The 25,907-nt window shown below is 34.9% G+C and overlaps 2 protein-coding genes across 2 annotated transcripts; one reads left to right on the top strand and one right to left on the bottom strand.

The window, feature by feature from the left end:
- The first annotated feature begins 580 nt into the window (after nt 1-580).
- Nucleotides 581-3,052, top strand: LOC141833452 (G2/mitotic-specific cyclin-2-like). Its single transcript, XM_074720901.1, has 11 exons — nt 581-635; nt 778-856; nt 945-1,004; nt 1,094-1,139; nt 1,249-1,374; nt 1,495-1,635; nt 1,872-1,961; nt 2,059-2,280; nt 2,414-2,512; nt 2,618-2,796; nt 2,908-3,052. The coding sequence occupies exons 1-11, from the start codon at nt 581-583 to the stop codon at nt 3,050-3,052; spliced, it is 1,242 nt and encodes a 413-aa protein (XP_074577002.1).
- Nucleotides 3,053-10,863: 7,811 nt separating this feature from the next.
- LOC141833091 (serine/threonine-protein kinase BSK1-like) lies at nt 10,864-25,041 on the bottom strand. Its single transcript, XM_074720486.1, has 9 exons — nt 24,623-25,041; nt 24,361-24,496; nt 23,517-23,650; nt 23,056-23,161; nt 22,584-22,669; nt 12,168-12,356; nt 11,761-11,925; nt 11,551-11,664; nt 10,864-11,371 (listed from the first exon to the last, which is right to left on the bottom strand). Exons 1-9 carry the CDS (start codon nt 24,989-24,991, stop codon nt 11,117-11,119), a joined length of 1,554 nt encoding a protein of 517 aa, XP_074576587.1. The 5' UTR covers nt 24,992-25,041; the 3' UTR covers nt 10,864-11,116.
- Between the last annotated feature and the right edge of the window lie 866 nt (nt 25,042-25,907).

The raw sequence follows: 25,907 nt of genomic DNA, 5'->3' as shown, positions 1-25,907 counted from the left end.
GATCAGATAAAGGACTTAATAAACCCTAGATCTAGCTCTAGAGGAGACATTACTCTTAACCCTTTCCTTCCTTCCTGAAAATTTGAAAACCAAGGTATCCGTTGGTGCCCTTGGCAACGGTCTACGTCGTCCAAAGGAGATCAACGGCCAAGATTGACTAGCCGTTGGCTCCATCCGCCATGGCAGTATGGCAGGCAAGCAAAGCATCCGCTCACCCTCCCGTTTCTTTCTCCCTTCTACTTTTTCCCCTTTCGCCCCTCTTTATCTGCCCTCGCCACTTTGACACAGACACAGAAAGAGTGTTGAAGCAGTGGACACTCGATTCATGCCCTTGCTCACCTACTACCGAGTTGGGTTCACAGTCACAGCCAGCTGAGGCCTGCGAGGACTGCTTCCGACTGCGGCAGATCCGAGTACCGAGGTCGCGTCCGTCCACTTGGTGCTCTAGGTCTTGTTTATTCTCTTCGCCAATCGATCCCCCAGCTTTGCGGTGGTTTCCGGTAGCTCGATCAATCTTTGAGACTTCCAGATCGGCCCTAAAGATCGGATCTTTGTTATCTTTCACGGATTTCAAGCGGAGATGGAAGGAGCTGGTGAGATTAGACGAGGCGCGGCGAAACCTGCAGTCGTGCAAGGTTCTTCCTCTCTTCTTTTACTTACGAGGGAAATTCTTCGAGCAATTTTGTTTCTTTGGGTCTACTGTGGCAAGATTCCAATCTTGGAATTTTAGTCACTTAGCTGAAGAGGACTAAATTTCTTTTCTCTTTGACTTTGTAGATATGGGCAATCGAAGAGCACTCCGGGATATAAGGAATCTTGTGGGTGAACCACCCTATGCTTGTGCGATCAGCAAGAAGTACGTATGAATGAAAAGGGAAACAAATTTCTTTTATTAAATTGCCTTCTCCTACCAATCTTATTGGTATTCCTCGCTTTTCCTTTAGCAGCAAGAGTGGTTTGCATGAGCATAATACAACATATATAGCTCGACGGCCAGTGACAAGGTTGATTTGAATCATTGTTTAGCTTTTCCACTCTTTTTTTTTTCTTTTTTTGCATATTATGTAGTTTTAATTGGATCGATTGTTGTCAGGAAATTTGCAGCGACATTGGCAAGTAAACCACAAACTTCTCAGCAGGTAAATTTGCATACAATTACCAACCAACCGCTAAAGCTTTTTGCTAATATAAAAAGCCTTTTTTTCTCAATGGAGAACTCAATTTCATAAGTGGTCTAATTAACAACAGAATGAGCGAATTGGGAAAGAGAACCAGGAAAAAAAACCCGAATCATTACTCACCAGTTCAAATTGTTTGAATATTTGTACTGAGATAGAAGAGGATGGTACCATGGTTGATGAGATGGAAGAAATGGTTTGTTCTGAATTTATCTTCATTGTTTTCTTCTTTTCTTTTTTGCTTTGAGCAGATGTGTCATACATAATATTCTTGAACGAACCTTTTCTTTTCGTACATAAATTGCCTTCTATATAGGATCAATCTGGCCTCAAGGATGTCGAAATGGAAGATCGCATCCTAGATTCTTTTCCAGATATTGACAGCTGTGATTCAACTAATCCACTTGCAGTCGTTGAGTATGTAGAAGATATATATACCTTTTACAGAAAAACTGAGGTGAAGTTCTATCCACAATCATACAAAAATTCCTTGCACATCCTGCTTTTCCCCCCCAGATTTTGTATGAGTTCATAGCTGCGTTCCAAATATATATACCTTTTTAGGAAGATTTGGCATTACATATTAAACTGGCCTCAGAAAAGTTTAGTGCCTGCAAAATTACTTTAAAATTTTAGGAACGTTTGGCATACTTAGTAGTCTTTGTTTACATGCTTTCGTTAACAACTGTCCAGGTTACAAGTTGTGTAAGCCCAGATTACATGTCTCAACAGTTTGACATCAATGAAAAAATGAGAGCCATTTTGGTTGACTGGCTAATAGAGGTATCAAAGATTCACTAGATATACTTTTTCTATGGCTATTTAGTCCAGTTTCCAATTGTTCTGGTAACCCTATTTAACTTTCAATCTTTCTCTACAGGTTCATTACAAATTTGAACTAATGGATGAGACACTTTTTCTGACTGTGAACATTATAGATAGATTCTTGGCAAGGCAGACTGTTGTCAGAAAGAAGCTGCAGCTGGTTGGCGTTACAGCCATGCTTCTTGCTTGCAAATATGAGGAAGTCTCTGTTCCTGTGGTACAGGATTTAGTGCTCATCTCTGATCGAGCTTACACAAGGGAAGAAATCCTAGAAATGGTAATATACTCCTTGTCCGCTTTGTCTTTTAGAATTATTTTTGGATAATTGCAACTTCTCATTGCATTTTTTTCTCTGCGTAAGGTCCATTTTGTCTCGTGTTATCTAAATGCAGCTTTGTCTTTGTGAACAGGAAGTACTGATCCTGAACACCTTGCAATTCAACATGTCTGTGCCAACACCTTACGTTTTTATGAGAAGATTTCTCAAGGCAGCTGAGTCTGACAAGAAGGTAAAACTTCTTCCCGTTGGGTAACATCAACAACTTGTACTGTATTTGCAAAATGACAGCCGTTGTTCTCATGGCGCCATCACTTCGCATGTTTTCCAAAACCAGCTTGAGCTGCTTTCATTTTTCATCATAGAGCTTTGCCTGGTTGAGTACAAAATGCTCAACTTCCAACCATCCTTGCTGGCTGCTGCCGCAATATACACTGCGCAGTGTACTCTCCAAGGGTACAAATGCTGGAATAGAACTAGTGAGATGCACACTACCTATTCAGAGGACCAACTGCTGTGAGTGTTCAGTTCATCTTCAATTCATGATCTCATAGAAATAACGCTAAGAATTCCTCATTCTGACCCCCAGATGATTCTAACTCTAACACATGCTTGTTTGCATGCTAGTGAGTGTTCTAGGTTCATGGTAGACTTCCACCAGAATGCAAGAACTGGCAAGCTGACTGGAGTCCACAGGAAATACAGTTCCTTCAAATATGGATGCACAGCAAAATCTGAACCTGCCAAATTTTTATTGAACACTGATCTTTAGAGCAAATTGGAATTTCTTGAAAGGAGATCCAAAACATAACACAAGTTGGTGACATGAGTGAGTGTGGGTCGCAACAGAAGTTGCAGAACATGATGCAATAGAAGTTGCCTGAAGAATAATTGTAGATTTTTTATTAAGTTAAACTCAGAATCTTTTGATAAGATTCAAAATAAGTTGGTGTAACTTGAGATTGTAACTTTCATTTGACTTGCTTTACTGAAATTGATGGGTAATTCAAAAGAAATATATAAGAAAAACAAATGTCAATTTTTATGGGTAAAAATCAAAAAGGTGCCCTTTATTTTTCAGCATCGTCAAAAGCATGCTCCATTTTTAAAATATATCAAAAGGGCACCTCATTTTGGTGTTATTGTAAGAGCTATGCTACAGCATAAAGTAAAATTGCTCTAATTTAATTAAAATTATTATACATGGAGCACTATTATATCAAAAAAAATATTTTATCAACTTGGTCAAAATTACTTAAACATCATAAAAATTGCTTCAACATTATTTGTGACAGCTATGATAATAGCCATAAATTGAGATGGTGTTGGGTAGCTCATGACGCATGACATGGCCGAATTAGTCGCCTAAGTGGCTCGAGGTTCATTAGATATCAGATAAGGATAGTATGAGATTTCTAAGAGACTATAAGATGAGGAGCATCAAGGTGCAACATTAGTGATAGTCAGAAAAAGGTGAATTACATAAGTGAAACGATGTATATGGAGCAAACTGAGGACTCAATGCATTTGAGAGATAAGTAACTTGATGGAAGAAAACCTTGATGTCGAAATCAAGCTGTGAAATGCAAACTTTGATATGTGAGTTGTGAGGAGTTAAGAGACATGCATCCTTAGGAGGGTGGATCTCAATTTAGGTGAGACTCAATCATTAAAACAATCTCAGTTGGAGTTCTAGTTCACTACTGAGAATCAACTAGGTAGTCTACTAATCTATGGTTAGACAACTAATGCTACAATAAGAAAGTCGAAAGAAGTCCTTGATGTGACAGTTGCATTGCAACAATCTATGATTAGCTCACCAATGAAGAATTTTAATTGACTGATGTTACAATAAGAAAATCGAAAGAAGTCTTTGAAGTGATAGCTGCACTACAATAGTCGAATGACCTAAGGGCTACAATAGAGATGGATCCAAGGAGGAGATGCCCTAGACTATAGCCTAACCCATTTTTTTATTATATATAAGTTTTTTATATACATATTAGGGTTAGGACTTTTTTTTTTATCTTCGCCTCCTTCACCCCTCCTTTTCCCTTATTGTGACTGGGAGGCGTGTTGGTGTTGCTTTCAGAGACGACGGAAGGTAATTGGCTTTGTCGACGACAATGGAGTAAGGAAGAGGAGGAGAACAAGACGTCGCAACGAAAGCAAATATTCCCATTAAATCATAAAAATATTATGCAACATGATTTTTTTCTATAATATTTTTATTTTTTAAGAAAAAGGCAAAAATTATTAGTTTGTGCTAGAGAGAGCTAAAGTGAGCTAATCTTTATTTTATTTAAGCTTATTCAATAAAGTAATTGAGTCATTGATTGATTATTACTTGTTTATTTATTTAATTGCTATTGTTTTTACTTATTTAGGGATATAATTTGAACTATTTCAAAATGCAATCTATTGCAAAGAAAGAAAAAATGTTAATATCATCTTTCTTTAAGAAGAGAGATCATTAAATTAATGAAAATACTTCAATTCTTATAATCTCTACAATGTAACATCAATCTAGTAAAAGATTTCTAATGTCCAAATTCCTTCAATTTTCTCTCCTAACGACGATCATCAGTCATCCTCTACTTATATTGAATGAAATCTAGGAAAAAGAAAACAGATATGTGAATGTCATATTAATGTACGAGATGAGATAAAACATTCATATCTAAAGATGAGATCTTATCAATTATGTATATTGGAGTATTCGGGTACACAATTTGGAAGTCAAAATCGTTGATTTTTTTTAATTTTAATTTTATTGGTTGGAGTATTCACCTTCAACAAATAAGGCATATTATTATTATTATTTTTTTTGAATGATATTAATTCATCTAATATCTCGACATTGGTCAATGAAGAATTTGATAATTAGAAAAGGGTAAACCAAGGAAAAATATGTGCATTTCTTTGCATATTGATTTTATAGCTTCTTCGTCTCATGCTATGTTTGAGAGAATGTGATGCATGCTCAATCATATTGAGACCCTCAATATTGATAATGTGATGCATGCTCAATCAAAAGAGGAAAAGAGAAAAATCATTTGTAGATCTCAATTGTAACTGTTTGCTAGCCAACACTTTAAAGTTGTGCCTTTATAGGTAATTATGAATCTCTATCTTTATCTAATCATGGGAATTTTCTTAAATTGTGAAGACTTTTGCAAAAATGAGTTCAAAAATTGATGAAGTTGTACTTGAGAATTCTTCAAAAAAAATACTCAATATATCCCTTTGAAAATTTAGAAAGAGATTTTATATATTTGGCTAATATAGTATGACAGATGATTTGTGAAGAAGTTGAAGATAAATGCTTTTGTATTCTTGTTGATGAAGTATGAGATACATCTAAACGGGAGAAAATGGTTATTATCTTGAAGTTAAGAGTTTTTGTTATAAAAAGTGTTAGTGACACTACCTACTTCATTAAATCTGAAAAAAAAAGATATCAAATGTTTTGTTCATCATGACCTCTAGGTTAAGAAAATCAAAGGCCAAGGATATGATAGTGCTAGCAATATGCATGGCTTACGGAATGAACTTCATACATTATTTCTTAGAGATTGTACTTACACATACTATGTCCATAATTTTTCCTATCGATTACAACTGACATTGATTTCTATAGTTAAGGATGTCAGTATTATTTGAAAATTCTTTTCTTATTTGGATAATATTATCAATATTGTCACTTTTTCTACTAAGAGCATTGCTGAGTTACATACTACATAGAGAAATAAAATTGAACATATGTTGGCAATTGGAGAATATGATTCTTGAAGTAGGGTTAATCAGATTGGTAATTTACAACAAGCAAATTTACTCATTGGAGTTCTCACCATGACTCAATAAAAAGCTTATAGGTATGTATGTTGTAACTTGTAAAGTTTTTTAAGTTTTTACTGATCATTCTCCAAATGGATGAGCTTTGAAGTTCAAGGGATTTACAAAAATATGGATAGCTTTGAATTTGTATTCATTTTAAACTTAATGCATAAAATTATGAGAACAATATATTCACTAGTCAAATTCTTCAAAAAAAATTCTCAAGATATTTTGATTGCTTTTTTATATTTGTCTCTACTACCAAAACTATTATTCAAGAACTTAGAGAATGCGAGTGGGAAGAATTTCTTCATGAAGTGAGTTTTTTTGTCGAGAAATGAAATTGATGTGCTTGACCTTGATTGTCTATATAAGATCCATCATTCCTGTCAGTAACCTACAGTTGAGTATTATTACCACTTTGATGTTTCTAATGTAGCAATAAATTTTATCTTGATGGAGTTAAATACTCAATTCAATGAATCATCAGTGGAAGTTCTTTATATTAGTACAACTTTAGATTTAAAAATTCATTTGACTTAATTTATAGTGATGATATTTACAAGCTTGCAACAAAGTTTAATCTTGAAGATTTCATAGATCAAGATATAGTTGCTTTAGAGTATGAATTGATACATTATTAACTTGATGTAATGCATAATTTGAAGGCTTCTACAATTGTTGAGTTATGTCACCAATTGACTGAGAGTAGATCGTCAAAAGTTTACGTTATGTTGACTAGATTGATTCATCTTGTTTTCATGTTGCCTATTTTTACCACCACTACTGAGCGAGCTTTTTCAGCAATGAAGCATGTGAAGATGACATTTCACAATAAACTGAAAAATGACTTTCTTGAAGATTGCTTGATACTCTATATTGAAAGAGATTTAGCTACGAATATAGATATAGATTCTATTATAGATGAATTTTATATTTCAAAATCTCGTATGATAGAATTTTGTTGAACAATATGATATAATTCCTATTTTTGTTATATATATATATAATTTATTATATTTTTTGATAATAAATATAATTTTATTACATTAAGTTCAAGCCCCCCCCTAACTATAATTCTTGGATTCGTCCTTGGGCTACAATGAAGTAGTTGATTGACGATGGACTCTAATCCACTCAAATAGTTATTAACAGACTTAGGTTGAAATGATTTGGATACCAATCAACTGATAGTGGATTTAGTCAACTAATCAATGACATATCAATAGAGTAGCAAGTGAAATTTAAAGGATTTGAAGGCTATATCAAAAGGATCAAGGTGGATGTTTATTGGTTAGCAAAATACTGATTGTATAATCACATTAACATTTCTCTTGTAATCCTTTAACGTTCCTCTTAAGCTCCCAATTGTAGTTCATGTTGTAAACTTTTTCTTCACCTTCAAAGGTTATCCACGAAGGAGAAAGATACTAGGCTTTTAAGAGTAACTCACCTACAAGTCATAGGTTGTGGTATACAAATTGTTAACAATTGTGATATGCACTTTGTTATGCATTTATTTCTGTTGCACTAATTCTTTGTGTGACCTTGTTAAGACATTAGCAAAAGTAGTGTAAAATCAAGTCTAAGTTTTTAAAACCATTTGTGAATTTTTCAATGGTCTTTTTCATGTCATCAAATTTTGATCTAAAATCTTGATTTTTTTACTCTAAATCCCTAATTTTAGAGTTCACATGCCTACCTTGCATGCAAATAAAGTTAGCCATAAATTTATTCAATTTCTTGGTTTCATGAAAATATGTATTTTGTAATTCAAAATTGTTAATCTATTCCTTACAAGTCCTTTAGATTTGAAGTTCTTATCCTGATTTCTATTGCTTTCCTCTTAAGTGTACACTTGGTATAATAATAACTTTACTTGTTACACATATAGCATCTATGTGGTTCTTGCACCAAGGAGTGGCTTCCGTGAATTTTCCTTCTTTATTTGATAGCATTTGCTCATGTAGTGTCTATTTTCCTTGTGTCCAAAATATATTATATGATTTTTATATTTTGTTCATACCTTGAGATGTTGAGATCAGGGGGCTCGATCAAATGTTAATGATACTTTCTTAGTGACTCAACCTTCAAGGTTCTTTATCCCCCAATGGCTTGGATTTTCTTTCCTCATTTATTTATTCAAGTGAATTTGATGGTTCATTACTTTAGACTCCAAGTGTAGCTACCCCATCAACAAATTGTGGTTCTTCTTGCAATGGTTTTCTTGAGGATTCATGCATTGTTAAAAAAATTTCATAGAAGTTAGTCAACCTGTCCCACCATTCATTTGCATCTACATATACCTCAATTCTGCACAATATTTTGTTAGATAAAATATCAACCAATAATTTTATTATCTTTATTTGCTATAGATTTTCAGCTTTGTTCTTCCATCCCTTTCTTCTTTTTGAATGTTGCCCCCTATTCAACTTTTAGTGCTTTGATTCCTTTCTTAATAATCGTCTAGCATTTGAAGTCTATCATGATGAAATACTCCATCATCGTCTTCCATTGAACAAATGAAAAATTCATCATACATTGATGGTGGAAGTAAAAATATTCGATCATCTCAATTGAAAGTTTAGTTTATTATCTTAGATAACCTGCTCTAGTACCAGTTTTAAAGACCAGTGGCATAACTAGAGGGGGGAGGTGAATAGGAGTGGACTTGACTCATACAATTTTTTCAATGAAAATGCAAGACTTAAAACATTTGTACTAGTTAAGATAAAAAAAAACATTAGACTCGTAAAATAATAAATACAAAGCTAATACAAATTGATTTAACATAGTTTGGAATCCTTATATTCCTACTCCATAATCTATGAACTCGTAAGATGAGCTAAGTTACTCTTCGAAAAATCCACTATATTTTCTTCCTATCTCAAAGTATAATAAACCACTTTTCTTTTACAATAGAAATACAAGCAATAGAAATAGTAAAAGAAAACTTTGAAAAAAAGATTTAAGAGCTTGAAGGTAAAGACCTTAAGCTCTTAGACAAAGACTATAAATAAAAACAATGTGAAGTAGCGGAATGTCAATAGAAATAGTCTCGTTAGAGTTGTTGGTCAAGCTTCCCTTGCCCCTCTATTTATAATCTTCAAATCAAGCTTGCATAAGCTTCACCTAACTATTCTATTTAATTTCATTTGACTAAAATTATTACTAATTAACCAAAATATTAATTATGGAATCCTTGTCGGGTAACTACTATCTTTAATTGAATCAATGCTTATCTAATTAATTCAATATTTATTAGACAACTCAACTGAATTTAATTATAAATTTATCTTTTACTAATTATGATTCTAATAATGAAAAATACTTTCAGCCAACTTAGCCAATTTAAAGTTTGATAGTCAACTCAAATGAATAAAATCCACTCAAACAATGTAACAATTCAAATTCAAATATTCGTTCAACTCATATCCAACTTAGCCAACTTAAAGTTTGATAGTCAACTCAAATGAATAAAATCCACTCGAACAATCCAATAATTCAAATATTCACTCAATTGACTACTCAATCAACTTAATTCACTTTAGTCTATTGACATATCTTTCAATTAACTCAACCCTAAATATAATCTTTCTATTTGCAAGCAAAACGTCTTGTATCGACTATCTTATTGACTCAATTCTTAATCAATGAAACTTAATTTCAGTTGACTCAATTATAACACCTATTTCTTATTTTATTTTATAGATAATTAAAATCTACCCCAAAGTCATTGTTAGAATTAACTTGTAATTTCTCACATCTCACATTTGCTAAGACGTCTTATCTCCATGTTTTCCTTTACTAAGGTCCTCTCAGATTTTTTTTTTTCTACTAACTCTTGTCAAACTTGTTCGCTTGCTAACTCTAGTTAAACTTCTTCATCATCTGCTAAGAATGCAATTAATCTTGACCTATTTAAATTTCTCCATCTGCTAACTCTTATTATAAGTTCATTATATATCAACATTTGTTGGATTTCTTTATACACTAAATATCTAATTATCCTTGAGCTACTTTGACTTCTCCTACCAACTCTTGTTGGATTTCTTTATTTGTCGATGTTTGTTGGACTTTTCTATATGTCAAGTATTTGGTGGATTTTTTTCAATCATAGCAATACAATTACATGTCGAGATTTCTATATTTGCACGCTTGATAAAACATATAAATAAATACACCATTAGCCTAACTTAAACTCTTTATCAAATACATCAAAATCATTTAGTTGAACTCATCTACATAGGACAGGATTGCACAAACATAATCAACTTAATTATGATGCTTATGTCAATGATAAATATAGATTTATAGAAGTTAATATTTGATAGAGGCCTCATGATTTATGAGTCATTCATATTGTCATCTCAAGCACGAATATATTGCACAAAGCATGCATCACAATAAAAGAGGCCAAATAGAATGCTGAAATATTCGTAAACAAGAAGTATGACAAGTCTTCACATTTTATAGGGTCACAAGATAAAACATCGATTTAGCATTCCTCTATCATCTTAGACGAGTATATATTGCATATCTTTGTACACTACATCATAATGAAGCTTGAAAGTCAACGGTGTGATGTTAAGTTTAGCATGATATATCCTGCAGGAAGACAGTCCCGTTCAAGGTAACAAATACAAGGCTACATCAATCAACCAAAGCTCTGAAGCAGATTATTAATTATGTAATTTGTAATTTTCTTCTCAGTACAGAGATTGAAAATGGAGAGCACCCTTTGCCTAACCATGTAAAAATAATGCAATATACTTCCTGAAAAGACAAATTTGGTTTGATTGAATGTTCTATACACTGAGATGACAAAAATTACAGAAGAAAGGGCAGCTCAAATACATCAACATAATCCAAGTGAATTATCTATGTTACAATTTCTAACTGGCACAATAATCACATTGCAACGGTTCTCGAAACCACCGACGAAAAAAATAACCACAAGGCAGGAAAATGTGATTATCAAATGAGAAACTTCTGCATCCTAGGGAACTTTTCCACCCTTTTGCCTCTTTTCTTCTAGCATGGCAGCTTCTTGCAACATATCCATAGCATCGCTTTGCATGTTGAGCTTAGAAAGGGCTACTGCTTGCATATAAAATGCTGTGGGCCAATCGGGATAGATGTATTGTGCTTGCATTGCATCACGAAGAGAAGCATCTGGTTGATCACACATAAGATGGCACAAGCTTCGTCTCGCATATACCGTAGGTGAGACCATTGTTCCCACATTTATGAACTGCACTAAGAAATGCTAATCGTTTAAAATGAGTTTCTTAAAAAATTAAATTCATAAGATGACTGATCAAAGAACTCCAAGGAATGGCAATTTTGATAATAAACAAGAAGCTTTTAGAAGCAAGTCTTATCATATAGCCAAATAGTGTATTAAGTTATCAAGGATGCTAAACAAGTTACCTGTGAGTAACACTCGATTGCCGTCTTCAAATCTTTATCGCGGAACGCAAAGTCCCCCTTCTTTCTGGCATCAAGCATATCCCTCATTTGCTGGGTCCACTCCTGGAATGATAGCTGATACCAAAGGGAAAAATGCCATGACTTATAAAACGGAAGAGAATGAAGATTAAATAGGCATACAGATCATAAATAACTAGAAAAGTTATATACTTCATTAGTAGTCTGATCTTCTCTATAGTGCGCCATTACTAAAATCTGATGGATAGCAGTAAGGTCCATTCTAGAGCATGCTTCCCCTAATGGGGATAACGGATGCAGTGTACTGGGAGGAGCTTCTTCACGTTTTTGTATTCCCAGCATCACATGAGATGGCACCTGCAACATCAGAATAGTGTTCCTCCCAGTTTACAGAAAATATTGTGTTTGGAGAACATTTCAAAGCTAGACAGTTCTAGATACTAATTCATGAGACAGATGAAGAAATTGGGATAAAGTTTAAACAAAGAGCAATCTTAGAATATATGAATCTCACTTATGTCTAGTTTGATTTTGAAACATAACAGATAAAAATTATGGCATACAAATACATATTTTTAAGAAAGACAATAAGCCCTTACATCTGATTTGGTTTGCAGTGGTGCTAGAGTAGCAACAAGTTTCTTTATGTCGGGCCGATCCCTTGGTTCATATTGCAAACACTGAGAAGCAAGGTCAACAACTGAAGTTGCCTCTTCAGTTGAGAAATTTCCCTCCAAGTGTGAATCCATTAGAACTAGAATATTTTTCCCCCTAATCATATCAAGAGCCTGAAAGAAAGAAACCAATGACAGTCTTAAAGAATCTAACAAACTTTCATATCCCATTACATAGATTGCGCTGACACACAAGCGGAAGGCTGTTGCCAAAAGATATTCAGTTTAGCAGCATGTTCTCTAGTTGGTAACATGCAATTCAATACATGTTCCCACAGCAAGACTAGTGCAGTAGATAGTTTGATATTAAAGACAGTATAAGCTTTTAAGTTTTAGTTTACTATAAACTTATTACTATGTTTTACCATGGATTATACATGAGTAAACTATATCCTGTAGAGAACTCTTGTTTTTTTCATTTGGGCAAAAAATAAAAGAATGCTCCTTATTTTCATTATATCATTAAAACAGCATCCCATGTTGAAAATAAATATCAAAAGGACTATTCATCCTATCCCAAACATACCCTTCTTTACCAGTTTCTTTATGAAACTGGTCCAACAATGTTTGACCAAAACTATTTATGGTTAAAATTGATCTAATGATAGTCAAAACTGCTCCAACACCGTTAAAATTGCTATGACACTGGTCCAAATTGTTCCAATGTTAGTTAAAATTACTTTGACGCTAGTGCTTCAACATTGGTCAAAACTAACACTATTCCAACTTAGTCAAAACTGTTGGAGCACTTAGAGCAGTTTTGGCCAAAACTTATATAACATTGAATTGTTGTAGCAGTTTTGGTAAAAACAGCTCCATGTTGTAGCAGTTTGGCTACAACAGTGTTGTCCCGATCTAATAAAAAGAGTAATTTGGGAAGAAAACTTAGCACGGGATGTCGTTTTGATATTTTTGCAACATAGGGCATCCTTTTAATGATAATGAAAATACGAGGCACCCTTTTGATATTTGCCCTTTTCATTTTTTAAAAGGGCTCACCAATCTCATATAAATAATACATGCACCTATCAGATGCCTCTAGCCCCACTCGCCAACCATCATAAGCCCCACTCGCCATCCATCATGAGCCCCATCGAAGAGAAGGCACCCTCCTCAAATGTTGTCATACTATCGTTCACAATGTTATCCTATCCACTTTACCACCCTCCAAAATCTCCTCTCCTCCCAACACCCATCACCCCCTTCTAACTTTACCAGCATACAACATGAGTATGAACCTTTCATGATCTTCCCTTAAACGAGTTCACCACTACTTGAAGGCAAGGTTGTCATAATTAAGATCCTAAAAGTGGTCCATAAGTTCAAATCATAACATCAAAGTGTATAATTATAAGATCTATTGTTCAATAATATTTTAAAGCTATATTTGACATTAATAATTTATATGTATTGACATTTAGTATATAGTATTAATATAACCATTTCAAAGTGGAAGGTTAGGCCTAAGAAAGTCGAGTTGTTGGGCCACCCACAGCGAGCACTTTCAAATTTACCCTGATGATTAGTAGAAAACTTCCGTGGAACTGGGCCGGTCAATCCTAAGATTAGTTAGTTCTAAGAGTTGGATACTTAATGCTAACTAAAAAAAAACCATTTCAATCACTATCATTCCAATGCCATAAGCATTAAGATTATTGATATAGTTAATATATCAAAAATACAATATGTTCTTAAAGTAATTCATCTTTATATATCAAGTAGCAACTTTTTATAAGATGAATGATATTAATAAGATGATGAAAATAACAATAATTAAAGATGGATGATAATAACATTAATTAAAGATAGTCTTCTACTTCTGATTTTAAAAGAATCTTCTATAATCGAAATATGTTTCAATCGAAAGATGGAAACATTATTTGCTATGTAATGTGATGCAGGAGGATTTAGGAACATGACCAACCCGTGTTATCTGACATGGCCATGCTCCCTCCTGTGACTTGACAAGGAGCAACCGAGGCTACCATGCTCCATTCTGTATTTTGACAAAGAGCAACCGAAGTTGCCAACAAAGAACACGACCATCCTGTGCTCCCTGACACGGGCGTGCTTCATTCTGCACTTTGATGAGAAGCAACCGAAGTTGCCAGTAGAGAACATGGTCAGTCCGTGCCCCCTGATACAGGCATGCTTCATTCTACACTTTGACGAGGAGCAACTGAGGTTGCTAGCGAAGAACATGACAGCAACCGAAGAACACGACCAGCCCGTGCCCCCCTGACACGAGCATGCTTCATTTTGTGCCTTGATGAGAAGCAATTGAATTTTCCAACAAGGAACATGACCAACCCATGTTCCCTAGCATGACTGTGCTACTTAGCATGGCTCGGCTATATCAAGTGACATGACAGTGTGACACCGCCGAGGGTCCAGCGGACCAAGTAAACAACCTATTCTTGTTCTTTTAGGGTTAGTTTCGTTTTCTTTGCATCCTTAGGATTTTTAGGCTATTTAAATACTTATTTGGGTTGATGTTAGATATTCTTTTGGTTTCGTGAATAAAACTCTTTTCGTTGAAACCTACAGGTGGCTCCTCTTCGTTTATCGAATTCTTTGTCTTTTTCAACAATTCCTCTAAGGAAACGAGCCCACAGAACAATCGTTATTCTGTTCGATGTCAGTTGGTATCAAAGCTTATCAGATCCGATGGATGGTCATCGTGGTCATGATCATGGTTGCAATGGGTAAGTTCCGATTGAGGCAGCCCCACACTGTGATCGTAGAGTCCAGAATAAGTGGCTTAATGATCTACAAAGACAAGTCGCCGAATTAACTCAACGTCTAGCAATGCAAGATCTTGAAGGTCGTAAGTTCCCTTATCTTAATTTTGATTCCACTTTTGAAAACCCCTTTCACAATTGCAAAAGTTGTAGTCAAGAGGAACAGTATGGAGATATCAGATTTCCAGTTGACTTTTCTAGTACGTTACAGACCGAGGAATTCGTTGACTAGCTTAACGAAGTGGAGAGGATTTTTTTATTATAAGGAAGTACCCGATCGTGTGAAAGTAAAGTTAATTGTCATCAAACTTAAGGGTTGAGCATCGGCGTGGTGGAAGCAATTGTGACACTCACGAGACAAACAAGACAAAGTCAAGATCACTAATTGGGAGAAGATGAAGAAAAAAATAAAATGTCACTTTCTTCCCTTCGATTACCCTCAAACCTTATTTTAGTGGCTATATACATTGAGACGGGATGCAAATTCCCAACGTGCCCTAGTTGGTGAAAAGCCACAAAACCAAAAACCAAAAACCATTGATTAGGGGCGACCAAAATCGATTGGCCAGCTCACCCTCAAGATTCGCATTCTATCCCGCAGTCACCACAGGTTAATCCTAAACCTCTTATCACACGTTCTCGTCGTGGTGAACAGGGACAGAGTAACCGATTGTAGGAAACTTGTTAATCAAAAGGACAACAATTTGTTGATTGAGGAAGACGTGGGAGACAAAACCGCGGCGATGTAAAGGTTGACGAGGCGTTTTATGGTGATGACCATGAGACCTTAGTTGTTCACAAAAGTCTACTAACTCCCAAGGGCGTCTCGGAGGAAGATGACAAAAGTGGAATGGTTAAGATAAAGATGTTGCAGATTCAAAGGATATTTCTCAACTTTCTAATCCTCAGAGTATGATCTATATGAAAAGTACAACCTTCAGACTCCTGTTCTCAAAGAAATCTTTTCTCCTAGTGATGTTGTTGAAGATGATTTTAGAGAACCTAGTCAAACTTTTATTTCATCAAGTGCTACTAGTGCTTCATCCCTAGTAGTTGATTTTGCAAATGCTCCTTCATCTGATGGTTTAAGGGAGGAAATATTTTTAGGTAACATATATGAAACTCCTCTACAAGATCCCATCCAGACCCTTCGGATTCACCTTGTACAGTGTTGATTAGGCCTGATTCTCTCTTACATCCTGGCCATCCACAATTAGCTACTGATGAGCTTGATTTAGAAAATACCGTGCAAGCTCCTTTCTCTTCTTCAGAACCTCTCAAACGTAGAAAACAAGGACTTTCAACTGATGAGACTCAAATGGAATGTGGACAGAAGAGTGTGAGTAATTTGCAGGATTGCACTTTTGATCAAGAGAAACTTTGTGCAGTTGATGAACAAATAGAAACCATGGGGAGGTTGTATACCCTGAAACAACTCAAGTTGAAGGTTTGAAATCCTGCAGTGCTTTGCATGAGTAAATTCCTTCTATACCCTCTCTTCACATATCACGAATTGATGCTGAAATATTTACAACTCCTAAAACGTCTGATGAAAATTCACACGCATATGGTTTGGCGTGTGCCAAAATTAGCAATTCATGTGGGGTTGAAGCTCAACCATTAAGTTGTTGCAGTGTAGATTATATCGAAGTCAATCCAAGCTTCAACGGAGATTCATCTGCGTTGTGTTCCAATATGCATTTGTTATCCTCTGTTTTGCAGGCCAATGAAGCAAGTGTAGTCTCCCAACCAGATGAAACTTTAACACAAAAGGTTTCTGGATTTTTGAGATGTAGAAGTTTTAGAATTGATTTCAGTTCAGGTGCTGTCATGAATTCTGTTGTACTAAAGACTTTAGAATCTACAGTCATACTTGATGTGCAGAACGTTTCTTGTGGGAGGAGACAGGGAGGAGACATGCTGCTCTTATAACCAAGCACAGTGAGATTTACACCTGGGGTAAAGGAGATAAGGGTTGACCAAGACATGGTGATACTGATGATCGACATTCCCCAACCTTAGTTAAAGCTCTGTGGTTCGGTGCCAGCATGAACTTTGTTTTGGGCTTACCCCGCAACCAACGAGCCTCGGATTCTATCCTAGTTATGGTTGACAGGTTCTCCAAGATGACCTATTTTATAACTTGTAGGAAGACTATAAATGTTGTCCGGATTGTCCATCTTTATTTCAAAGAGATTGTACGTTTACATGGTATTCCTCCAACCATCACCTCAGATCGTGATCCCAAGTTCATCAGTCAATTCTAGAAGAGCTTATAGAGGAAATTGAGAACACAATTAAATTTTAATACCGCCTACCACCCTCAGACAGATGGTCAGACCGAGATGGTGAATCGGAGTTTAAGCAAATCTTTTGAGGTGTTTGGCGGGATCTAACCCGAAGCAGTGAGATTTGACATTACCTCAAGTAGAATCTGTCTTTAACAGGTCAAAAAATAAGACCACGGAATTAAATCCTTTTGAGGTTATCTATGGATGGAACACATCTAGGGTATTGGATTTGACCCCTATTCCACGCGTAGGATGAGCTAGTCCTAAAGCAGATGAGATGTTAGAGCATCTACGAGCTATTCATGAGAACAACACTAGGTACAAATCACTGGTTAATGATCATTGTCATCAATTCAAGAAACGGAAGATTGGACCTTATGAGATACTACATAAGATCAACGATAATGCCTACAGATTGCACCTCCCTAATCACTTAAAGACCTCTGATGAGACTACCCTAAACTCGAGGACGAGTTTTTTTCAACCCAAGGCAACTGATGCAGGAGGATCCAGGAAAACGACCAGCCCGTATTATATGACATGACCATGCTCCCTCTTGTGCCTTGACAAGGAGCAATTGAGGCTGCAATGCTCTATTTTGCATTTTGACGAGGAGTAACCAAAGTTGCCAATAGAGAACACAGTCATCCCGTGCCTCCTGATACAAGCGTGCTTCATTTTGCACTTTGACAAGCAGCAACCGAAGCTACCAACAGAGAACACGGCCAACCCATGTCCCTTGACACGGGCGTGCTTCATTCTGCACTTTGAAGAGGAGCAACCAAGGCTGCTAGTGAAGAACACAACTAGCCCGTGCTTCCTGACACAAGTGTGCTTCATTCTGTGCCTTGACGAGAAGCAATAGAATTTTCCAACTGGGAACATAACTCCCTAGCACAGTTGTGCTACTTAGCACGGCCATGTGACACCACCGCGGATCCGGCTGACCAAGTCACCAAACGATCTATTTTTGTTCTTTTAGAGTTAGTTTCATTTTCTTTGCATTCTTAGGGGTTTTTAGGCTATTTAAATACTTGTTTGGGTTGATGTTAGGGATTCTCTTTTGATTTTGTGAATAAAACTCTTTTCGTTTAAACCTAGAGACGGCTTCTCTTCGTTTATCAAATTCTTTACGTCTTTCTTTGCAATTCCTCTGAGGAAACAAACCCACAGAATAATCGCTATTCTACTCGGCATCATGATGTCAATCATTATTGATATATTCTAATCAAGGTTGTTGGGATTAAGATCTTACATAGGAATGTAAGCAGCCATAGAATCAAACATAGGTTCATAAAATCTTAGCCCAATTTAGATTCTACTTGGAACTTGAATCATTTAGGTCAATTTGGATTGTAGGTTTTACTACCATGCTCAAAGGCCAATCTCATCCTCTAAGGTCGGGTCTCAACTTTTGAAATGCTAATTAGTGAAAAAAAAACATTATTAAGAAAGAATCTTGTAGGAGCAGTAGACCCCACCTTTGATTGGGATTTTATCCAAGGATTAATTTGATCCAAGGCTTGCAAGAAGAATATGTTCAAAGACCCACTTAATTAAGATTTACATGTGGTAATTTCAATATAAAATAGGTCAACATTATCTCAATAAACTCATTTCTTAAGTTTAAAATTAATTTTGCTAATTCCACTCTACCATAAACAAATTCTCCATTATTTACATAACACCTTATTTGTCTATTAATTTATAGTATTTAATATTTTGTATCATTTATTTACTTGTAAACTCATATTCATATGAGGATTGGAAATTCCACTATAAAAGATATAGATTCTGGGTGTAACAATTTTGACTCAATATACTCACATAGAAGACGAGTTTAAATCCCTAAAAACCTCAAGTGGAAAGCATATAACAATTTAAACAATATTCTATGCAACTTCTGATAAATATGCAAAAGAAAAAACTCAAACACTAGATCTCTATCAAACATCAGTTTGGAGAAGAAAACTAACTTTCCTGTAATGATAACCAACATAATCTAATACATAAGTTAGGTGCCACTAAACATGTTATATTATAAGCCCCTAGTTCTAGGGACCAAATTGACCTTGATGCATTTCTTGATTAGTTGGTTGAAATCAAGGATTAAAATTCCAAGTTGTGTCAGAGTTTTGATCTTTGATAGGAAAGATACAATTTCGTGTTGTACCAATACTATTTCGATACTTATTTAATTGAATTATTAATAATAACATAATTAATTTTACTTAATATACATAATTTTTAATTAATTATTTAATTAGTAATTACTTATATTGTTAATATGTTTGTTCTTTTGTTTATCTTTTTTTGATTAATTTAATTATTTTAGTTTTTATAATTAAAATGTTTGTAATATTTGATTTTAATTTTTAGCTTTAGTTATTCGTTTCATTTCATAAAAATTTACAGATACAACAACAACAACAACCAAGTCTTATCCCACTTCATAAAAATTTACACATAATTTATTTAATTTTTGCATGTAAAACATTGGAATAAATGGAACCTCCTCTAGTCCTCTATAAACTTAACATACTTTACGTATTTTCATATTTGAAAACCTGAGCTCGAGAAGCTTTCATTGTTGATGATGTGATTTTTTTTTTAAATAAATTGATATTTTTATTAAGTTATGTAATAGTGTTTAAAATTTATTTACAAGCATTTAGTGGAGGATTAAATATCACCTTTTTTATATTTTGTTTGATCAAAACCTTAATAAAAAAATTGTTGGATGCAGTGAAATAATTTAAAATTCTATTGTTTAATTTTAATTTGGTTTAGTTACTTCGATGTAACTATAATAATTAGGTGGACAAAAGATAAAGATATTAAAATTTTAGAATGTAAAATATTATATTTAAATTTCTAAAAATTAAATATATGAAACTCAATTTGAACTCGACTAAATTAAATTTAAAAATTTGGGGTTCAAAATTTTTTCAATAAAACCACATGTAAATTTGAAAATACATTTTTTTAACAAATAATTTTATTTGAATTAAAAATTACAAAATAAATGATTTTTTATTCAATTAAATAAACTTTTTATTTAATTAAAGTAACATGTCAAACTCTAGTTATTTGTTGACACTCCAATTAAAATAGAGAGAAGACAAAAAGGACAAAAAGCTTGAGATTTAATCAAAGTGATAAATCAAACCCTAATGACTTCTTATTACTCTGATGCTAGATACCAAATTTTACCTTATTTAAATTTTTATATTTAATTTTTTTTAAAAAATTAATTAAGTTAAATTGAACTTTTATTGTCAAATGAAAGTCAGTTTAGGGTTAAATAAAGCTCATCAAGCAGACATGATAATTATAATCAAGTTGGTCTAAACCAAACTCAATTTAAATTCATTTTGGTCTATTTAAAACTAAACCAACTTAATGCATTGGAAAGTTTGGTTTAGTCGTATTTCATTAGGTCAATTGATTTTTCATAAGGTGAGGAATTTCTATAATTATTTAATTAGGTTATATTTTTTTCATTCCCCTTCTCACATAACATCCACACCAAATATACTCATTTTGCCCATTGCCTGAAGGTGACCATGTATCTTGTCTCCTGCAGCAGCTATCAGTAGCGGTTTATTTGCCTATCGTTCATAGTGGTCACTCTGCTCATTGTCCACAATGGCTGCTCCGTCAAGATGGCATAAGAAGTAGAATAGAAGACTATGTCCTTATTTACATTGGCCCTAGGCATTTTTCTAAAAGCTCTTTCAAGAAATCACATGGTCACTCGAGTAGTCCCCTCTCATATTGTGAAGTAAAAAATTAATACTAATACCTATGTTATTGACTTGTCACCTCTATTAAACATTTAACCAATTTAAATGTAAAGGACATATTATAATATTGAGGAACATTTGAGCATCCTTTGTTTATTGATTTTCTCACAAGTCATGCTCCTACAATTGCAATATTTTCTCTTTCCTCCTTACAACTAACCCCTCAAATTGAGAGTATAACCTCAAATTGAGAGTATAATTGATACATTGACAAATAGCCACTTATGAAAGTACTTTTGAGGTACATGGATCATACTCAATCCATCAAAAAGTAATCACATATATAGATGAGCTTGAATCACAAATGATAAACTGAACTAGATTTGCTCCTGAAATGATCAGTAAGATCTAACAAAAAGGTGCCAAATGCTTCTTCTCTAGAGTGCTTCATAGCTCTCCACCTCACACTTAAGTTATTTGTCATATAGCTTCATAAAGATTGCCTTGTTTTGTCACTCAAAGGAGTTAAATTTTTCTAATCGGAAAGACTAATATAGATAATTTTATTATTAAAATATTTTAATGTTTTAATTTTTTTGAAGGTTATAAACTCATGTTTTACTAACCAAATAAAATTAGTAGAAGAACTAGTTTCTCTTTCATTTTATAAAAGAGGTTCTCAACCTCTCCATGTAATTAATTTTGAAATACTAATAATATTTCCTCTTTATGGACTTTACCTTTGGAGGATTTGTCCCATGTTGCATCAAAGACTGCTAGAATTCTTTAAATTCAAGTATGACACTGGCTAAGACGTGATCTAGTGCTACTCCAAAGTGTCAATTTTGCATGAATTCATAATTTTGTAAATGCAATCCTGTGAGTATGAGGTTCTTGACATTTATCAAATATTTTCAGAAACTTACTAAAAGAATTAAGAGACCTATTCTCTTCAGTTGGTCTTACTGTACAATCAATTACCTGGAAACTTCAGGGAACTAAATTCTTTTTCTAGGACAAGAATATCTAATTATAACCTGCTACACCCATCAAGAGCACTATTTTCCCACCTATAGGCTATTCAACAGACGTCAAAACCCATCTCTACTTTCATCAATTTTATTACCAATCCATCTCTAACAGGAATTAAACCTTTATCAAAATGAAATCTGCTGTCAATGGATAGTTGACTCTTATTAATATAAACAAACTGTTGATCTTATTAACTGATTTGGTAGTTGCTGAATGCCTTAAATCTTAATCACTTAAACAAAATGATTATTTGCATACTAGAACTACATAGTTATAAAATAACACAGTAGTTTACCACAATCAAATTTTTGTTATGCAAGCACTAAAACAGTTTCCAAATTCTACTTAAGGAATTAAGCTCATCTAAAAATTGCAAAATAAGAACTTGTCAAATTACAAACTGAGATGTTACAAGATGGGTTAAATAACACACGATAATTTTTCATAAAAGAAAGCTTAAGGAAAACAATTTATAGATCAGGAAGTTAGACAAAGATTTTGTTGTGCAACACACCATATCCAGGTACTCACATGACTAGGAGGAATGTGTTTCCCACTGAGAAGATCTAGGAGGATAGTACCAAAGCTGAAAATCACACTCTCTGGTGTAACCCTCCCTGCAGAAATAAAGCTCTGATTAGTTTTTTTATTTATATTAATAGTTTCTATTTGGTTCAAGAAATTATGTATGGACTTCGAGAAAGTCAAGTTTGGCATACATTCTAGATTCTTCATGTTGAAAGTCAAGTTTTAGTATTATAAGAATCCCCACTTATTTTATCTATGGCTTAATATAAAATGTGTCTCTAACCTTTGCTACTTCTACTAGCATCCGTAACCTAATGCAATAAAATATCATAAGCTACATGATTGAAGAACAAAACCTTCTCATAGTATACTACGCCTGATTCTTTTAATGAGGTAAAAGTTATAGAAAGTCAAAACCCATGAAATATAAGGTAGTCAACTATGCACAAACCAGGGCCAAATTCTACATGATTACCATTTCTCAAATATTCTGGTGGTGTATAAGCGAGGTTTGTGCTATAACTCTTCCCATCCCTGCTGTTTTTCATGAGACCAAAACAAGAGAGACATGGATCACCATCCTGCAGACACAAGAAATTTAATTTACAGTTCAATATTGAGACTTTCAGTACAGAACCACCCAAAAAAGAAAATGTCAAGTGGTTTGACATCAGAAGGATCATTACAGTAAAAACACTGAGCATAAGCCTTTATGAAGATGCAGTTTTAAATGTGTCTAATCCCCTAACAAATGAACAACAGCAATGTAGCAGCTGCATACCAAAGAAAAATAATCATCATGACAGTGGTATTCTTCATCACCACAAAAGTCATATGGTAATTACCAATATATATATATATATATATATATATATATATATATATATATATATATAGTATGTTTAGTAGTGACCAGGAAACTATCATACCACATACCTCATCAAAAAGAACTCTATACGCATTTAGGTCGTGATACAATGGTAGCCCCTCATTGCTACAATATTCCAAGGCTTCTGCAATAAAACATGCAACCCTGAGACGCATGGCCCATTCAATAGTCTGATTTTCCCCTGCCAAGGTAAAATGGGGCGAAAATATATTAGCTTATAAAATCCAAACATTATAACTACCTAACAAGTACAAGATCCTTCTGAATAAATTCACTTGAAGCACAAAGAATTGTACATGGTCATATTAGGACAAGTTCATTGAAGATGAAAAGGAGCGTCTTTGCTAATCCTTAGCGGGTCTATCTCCTGAGACTAAATGCTATGCTTCCAACAATAATTTATACAAAAGAATTTGATTTTTTTTCATCGGCCAAAGTAGTGTTTTCCCCAGATATGATACTCAAGAATAGCCAAAAACTATGTGGAACTACCAAAATGAAAGAAGGATTCTTAACTAAAAGAAATAAACAGCTGACAAAAGGTTGCTATCTTGGAACGATAATCTAGTATAAAGCTATGATATCTAGGCAAATCCATCTGCAATTATAACAAACAACTCGTGTATATATTTTGATTATTGAGAAAATGGTAGGCCTTTGGCAGAACTTCCTCCTCTCAAGAAAAAAGCAATATTGGGTAGAATAAAGCCAGGAATCTTAAGCTTCCAGATTTTTTTTCTGGATAGAGGATCGCACATCTCTACTTTTACCGACCCTGAGAAATTCAACCGGACTAGTAGCTTAATCAAGTACAGCCATTGTAATGAAAAGCTACAGAAGAAAGAAACAAGAGCTGTAGATCATCAAGGAATAGTCTCTGACAAAACATACAGTGGAAAAGGTGCTTGGCAAGAGTGTCGTTGGGCATATACTCAGCTACAAGAAGTCTCTCGTCGCCATCACAGCAGTATCCAATCAAATTTGCGAGCCTCCGGTGTCTCAATTTTCCAACTCCCCAAGCCTCCTCCTGCAATCCAAATTTTTAAAAAAAAAAAAAAATCCTCATTTTTTTTACCCTTACAAAAATAGCAAATTAATCAAACTAACAGAACACTCGCCAAGGAGAAGGAATCGAGGAAGTAAGAAAACTAACAGCGAACTGCTTGGGATCCGGCCAGGCTGCCCTGGAGAACTTCTTCACGGCAATCCACCGCCGATTCTGCAGCCTTCCCTTGTAAACGAGATTCGGGGCCTTGTCGCCGCTCTCGGAGACGATGTTCTTGGCGTTGAACCCATTCGTGGCGGCCTTGAGCTCAGGAAGCGAGAACTCCTCGAAAGGCGGGACCCCCTCCTCCTCCTCCTCGTCGTCGGCGCCGCCTGGTACGGGCGAGAACGACCGGCGAGGCTGGTGATGGTTCAGCTGCAAATTGGGGAGGCTTTTCATCTTCTCCTCTGGGGCCTCCACGGCGGCCTCACCTGGGAGCCGGTTCTCCGGCGGCAACGATGAGCAACACGACCCCATCGCCCAGCCCTTGGCGTCTTCTCTCTCGCCCAAGGCAAGGCTCGACCTCGTCGATCCGGCAGGAATAAAAAGAAGAAGAAGAAGAAGAAGAAGAAAAATCCTTTTTCGGCCATCTTTCGCCTCCTTTATTATGCGAAATCCAGAAAACACGAGCGGGAGGGTAGCGCGAAGGCGGTGGTGGTGGGACCAGAGCATCCTTTTGAGGGCCCCGGGTTGAAACTTGTTGCGATTGGTGTCGTCCGAGAACAGTGAGGCTAATTAGCTGCTGTGCTTTCCTCGCGTCTGTGTCCGTCCATCACAGAACTTTTTGCACTGTGACCACTACGAGGGAGATGTTTTAGCCAAAATATTTTGGTGATAAAAAGAATCAAAGTCATGAATAAAGATCATAAACAATATTAGAAAATCAGTAAGATACAATGATGCTCCTATGACATGGATTCAAACCCATTTTAGTCATCAAGACATGTAGCTAAACAACCTTAATATCCAAAGAGCGCTAAAAATTAGTATTAGGAGACTAGTTGAGATGTAGTGATATGAGTTTGAGACTTTTTTGGTTGTCAAGGTTCTTTGGTCAAACACCTTGGTAACCAAAAAGGGTTCAAAATCATAGATAAAAGTCATCAATAATATTAAGAGACTTGTAGGGATGCAATTATGCCTATGTGGTATGAAAGCATGCTCTTTTTAGTTGTCAAAGTATTGTAGCCGAAACACTTCAATGACCCAAAGGGTTCAAAATCATGGTCAAAGAGTTTTGTGGAATATTTACTAGGTCAAAACACTTTGCTAATCTAAATGTCATTAGTTGATAATATAAAAGTGTCATAATTTCACAATGCTAAAGTGGTGTACGTTAGTGTAATAATGTCTTAAGTGATCATAGATTTTGATATTTAAGCAAAGAGTTTAA

The sequence above is a fragment of the Curcuma longa genome, chromosome 8 (assembly GCF_044706935.1).
Source record: "Curcuma longa cultivar G26 ecotype Majalengka, Jawa Barat chromosome 8, ITB_CL_G26_1.1, whole genome shotgun sequence".
NCBI classification, from domain to species: Eukaryota; Viridiplantae; Streptophyta; class Magnoliopsida; order Zingiberales; family Zingiberaceae; genus Curcuma; species Curcuma longa.
This window is presented reverse-complemented; position numbering and strand designations above follow the sequence as displayed.

Coding starts and splice junctions, on each gene's coding strand:
- LOC141833452 (XM_074720901.1), top strand. CDS start 581: ATGGAAGGAGCTGGTGAGATTAGACGAGGCGCGGCGAAACCTGCAGTC. Junction 636..777: donor GAAACCTGCAGTCGTGCAAG/GTTCTTCCTCTC, acceptor TTGACTTTGTAG/ATATGGGCAATCGAAGAGCA. Junction 1,962..2,058: donor TGGTTGACTGGCTAATAGAG/GTATCAAAGATT, acceptor CTTTCTCTACAG/GTTCATTACAAATTTGAACT.
- LOC141833091 (XM_074720486.1), bottom strand. CDS start 24,991: ATGGGGTCGTGTTGCTCATCGTTGCCGCCGGAGAACCGGCTCCCAGGT. Junction 22,670..23,055: donor ACCAGAATATTTGAGAAATG/GTAATCATGTAG, acceptor TTATTTCTGCAG/GGAGGGTTACACCAGAGAGT. Junction 12,357..22,583: donor AACACATTCCTCCTAGTCAT/GTGAGTACCTGG, acceptor TCTTTCTTTCAG/GCTCTTGATATGATTAGGGG.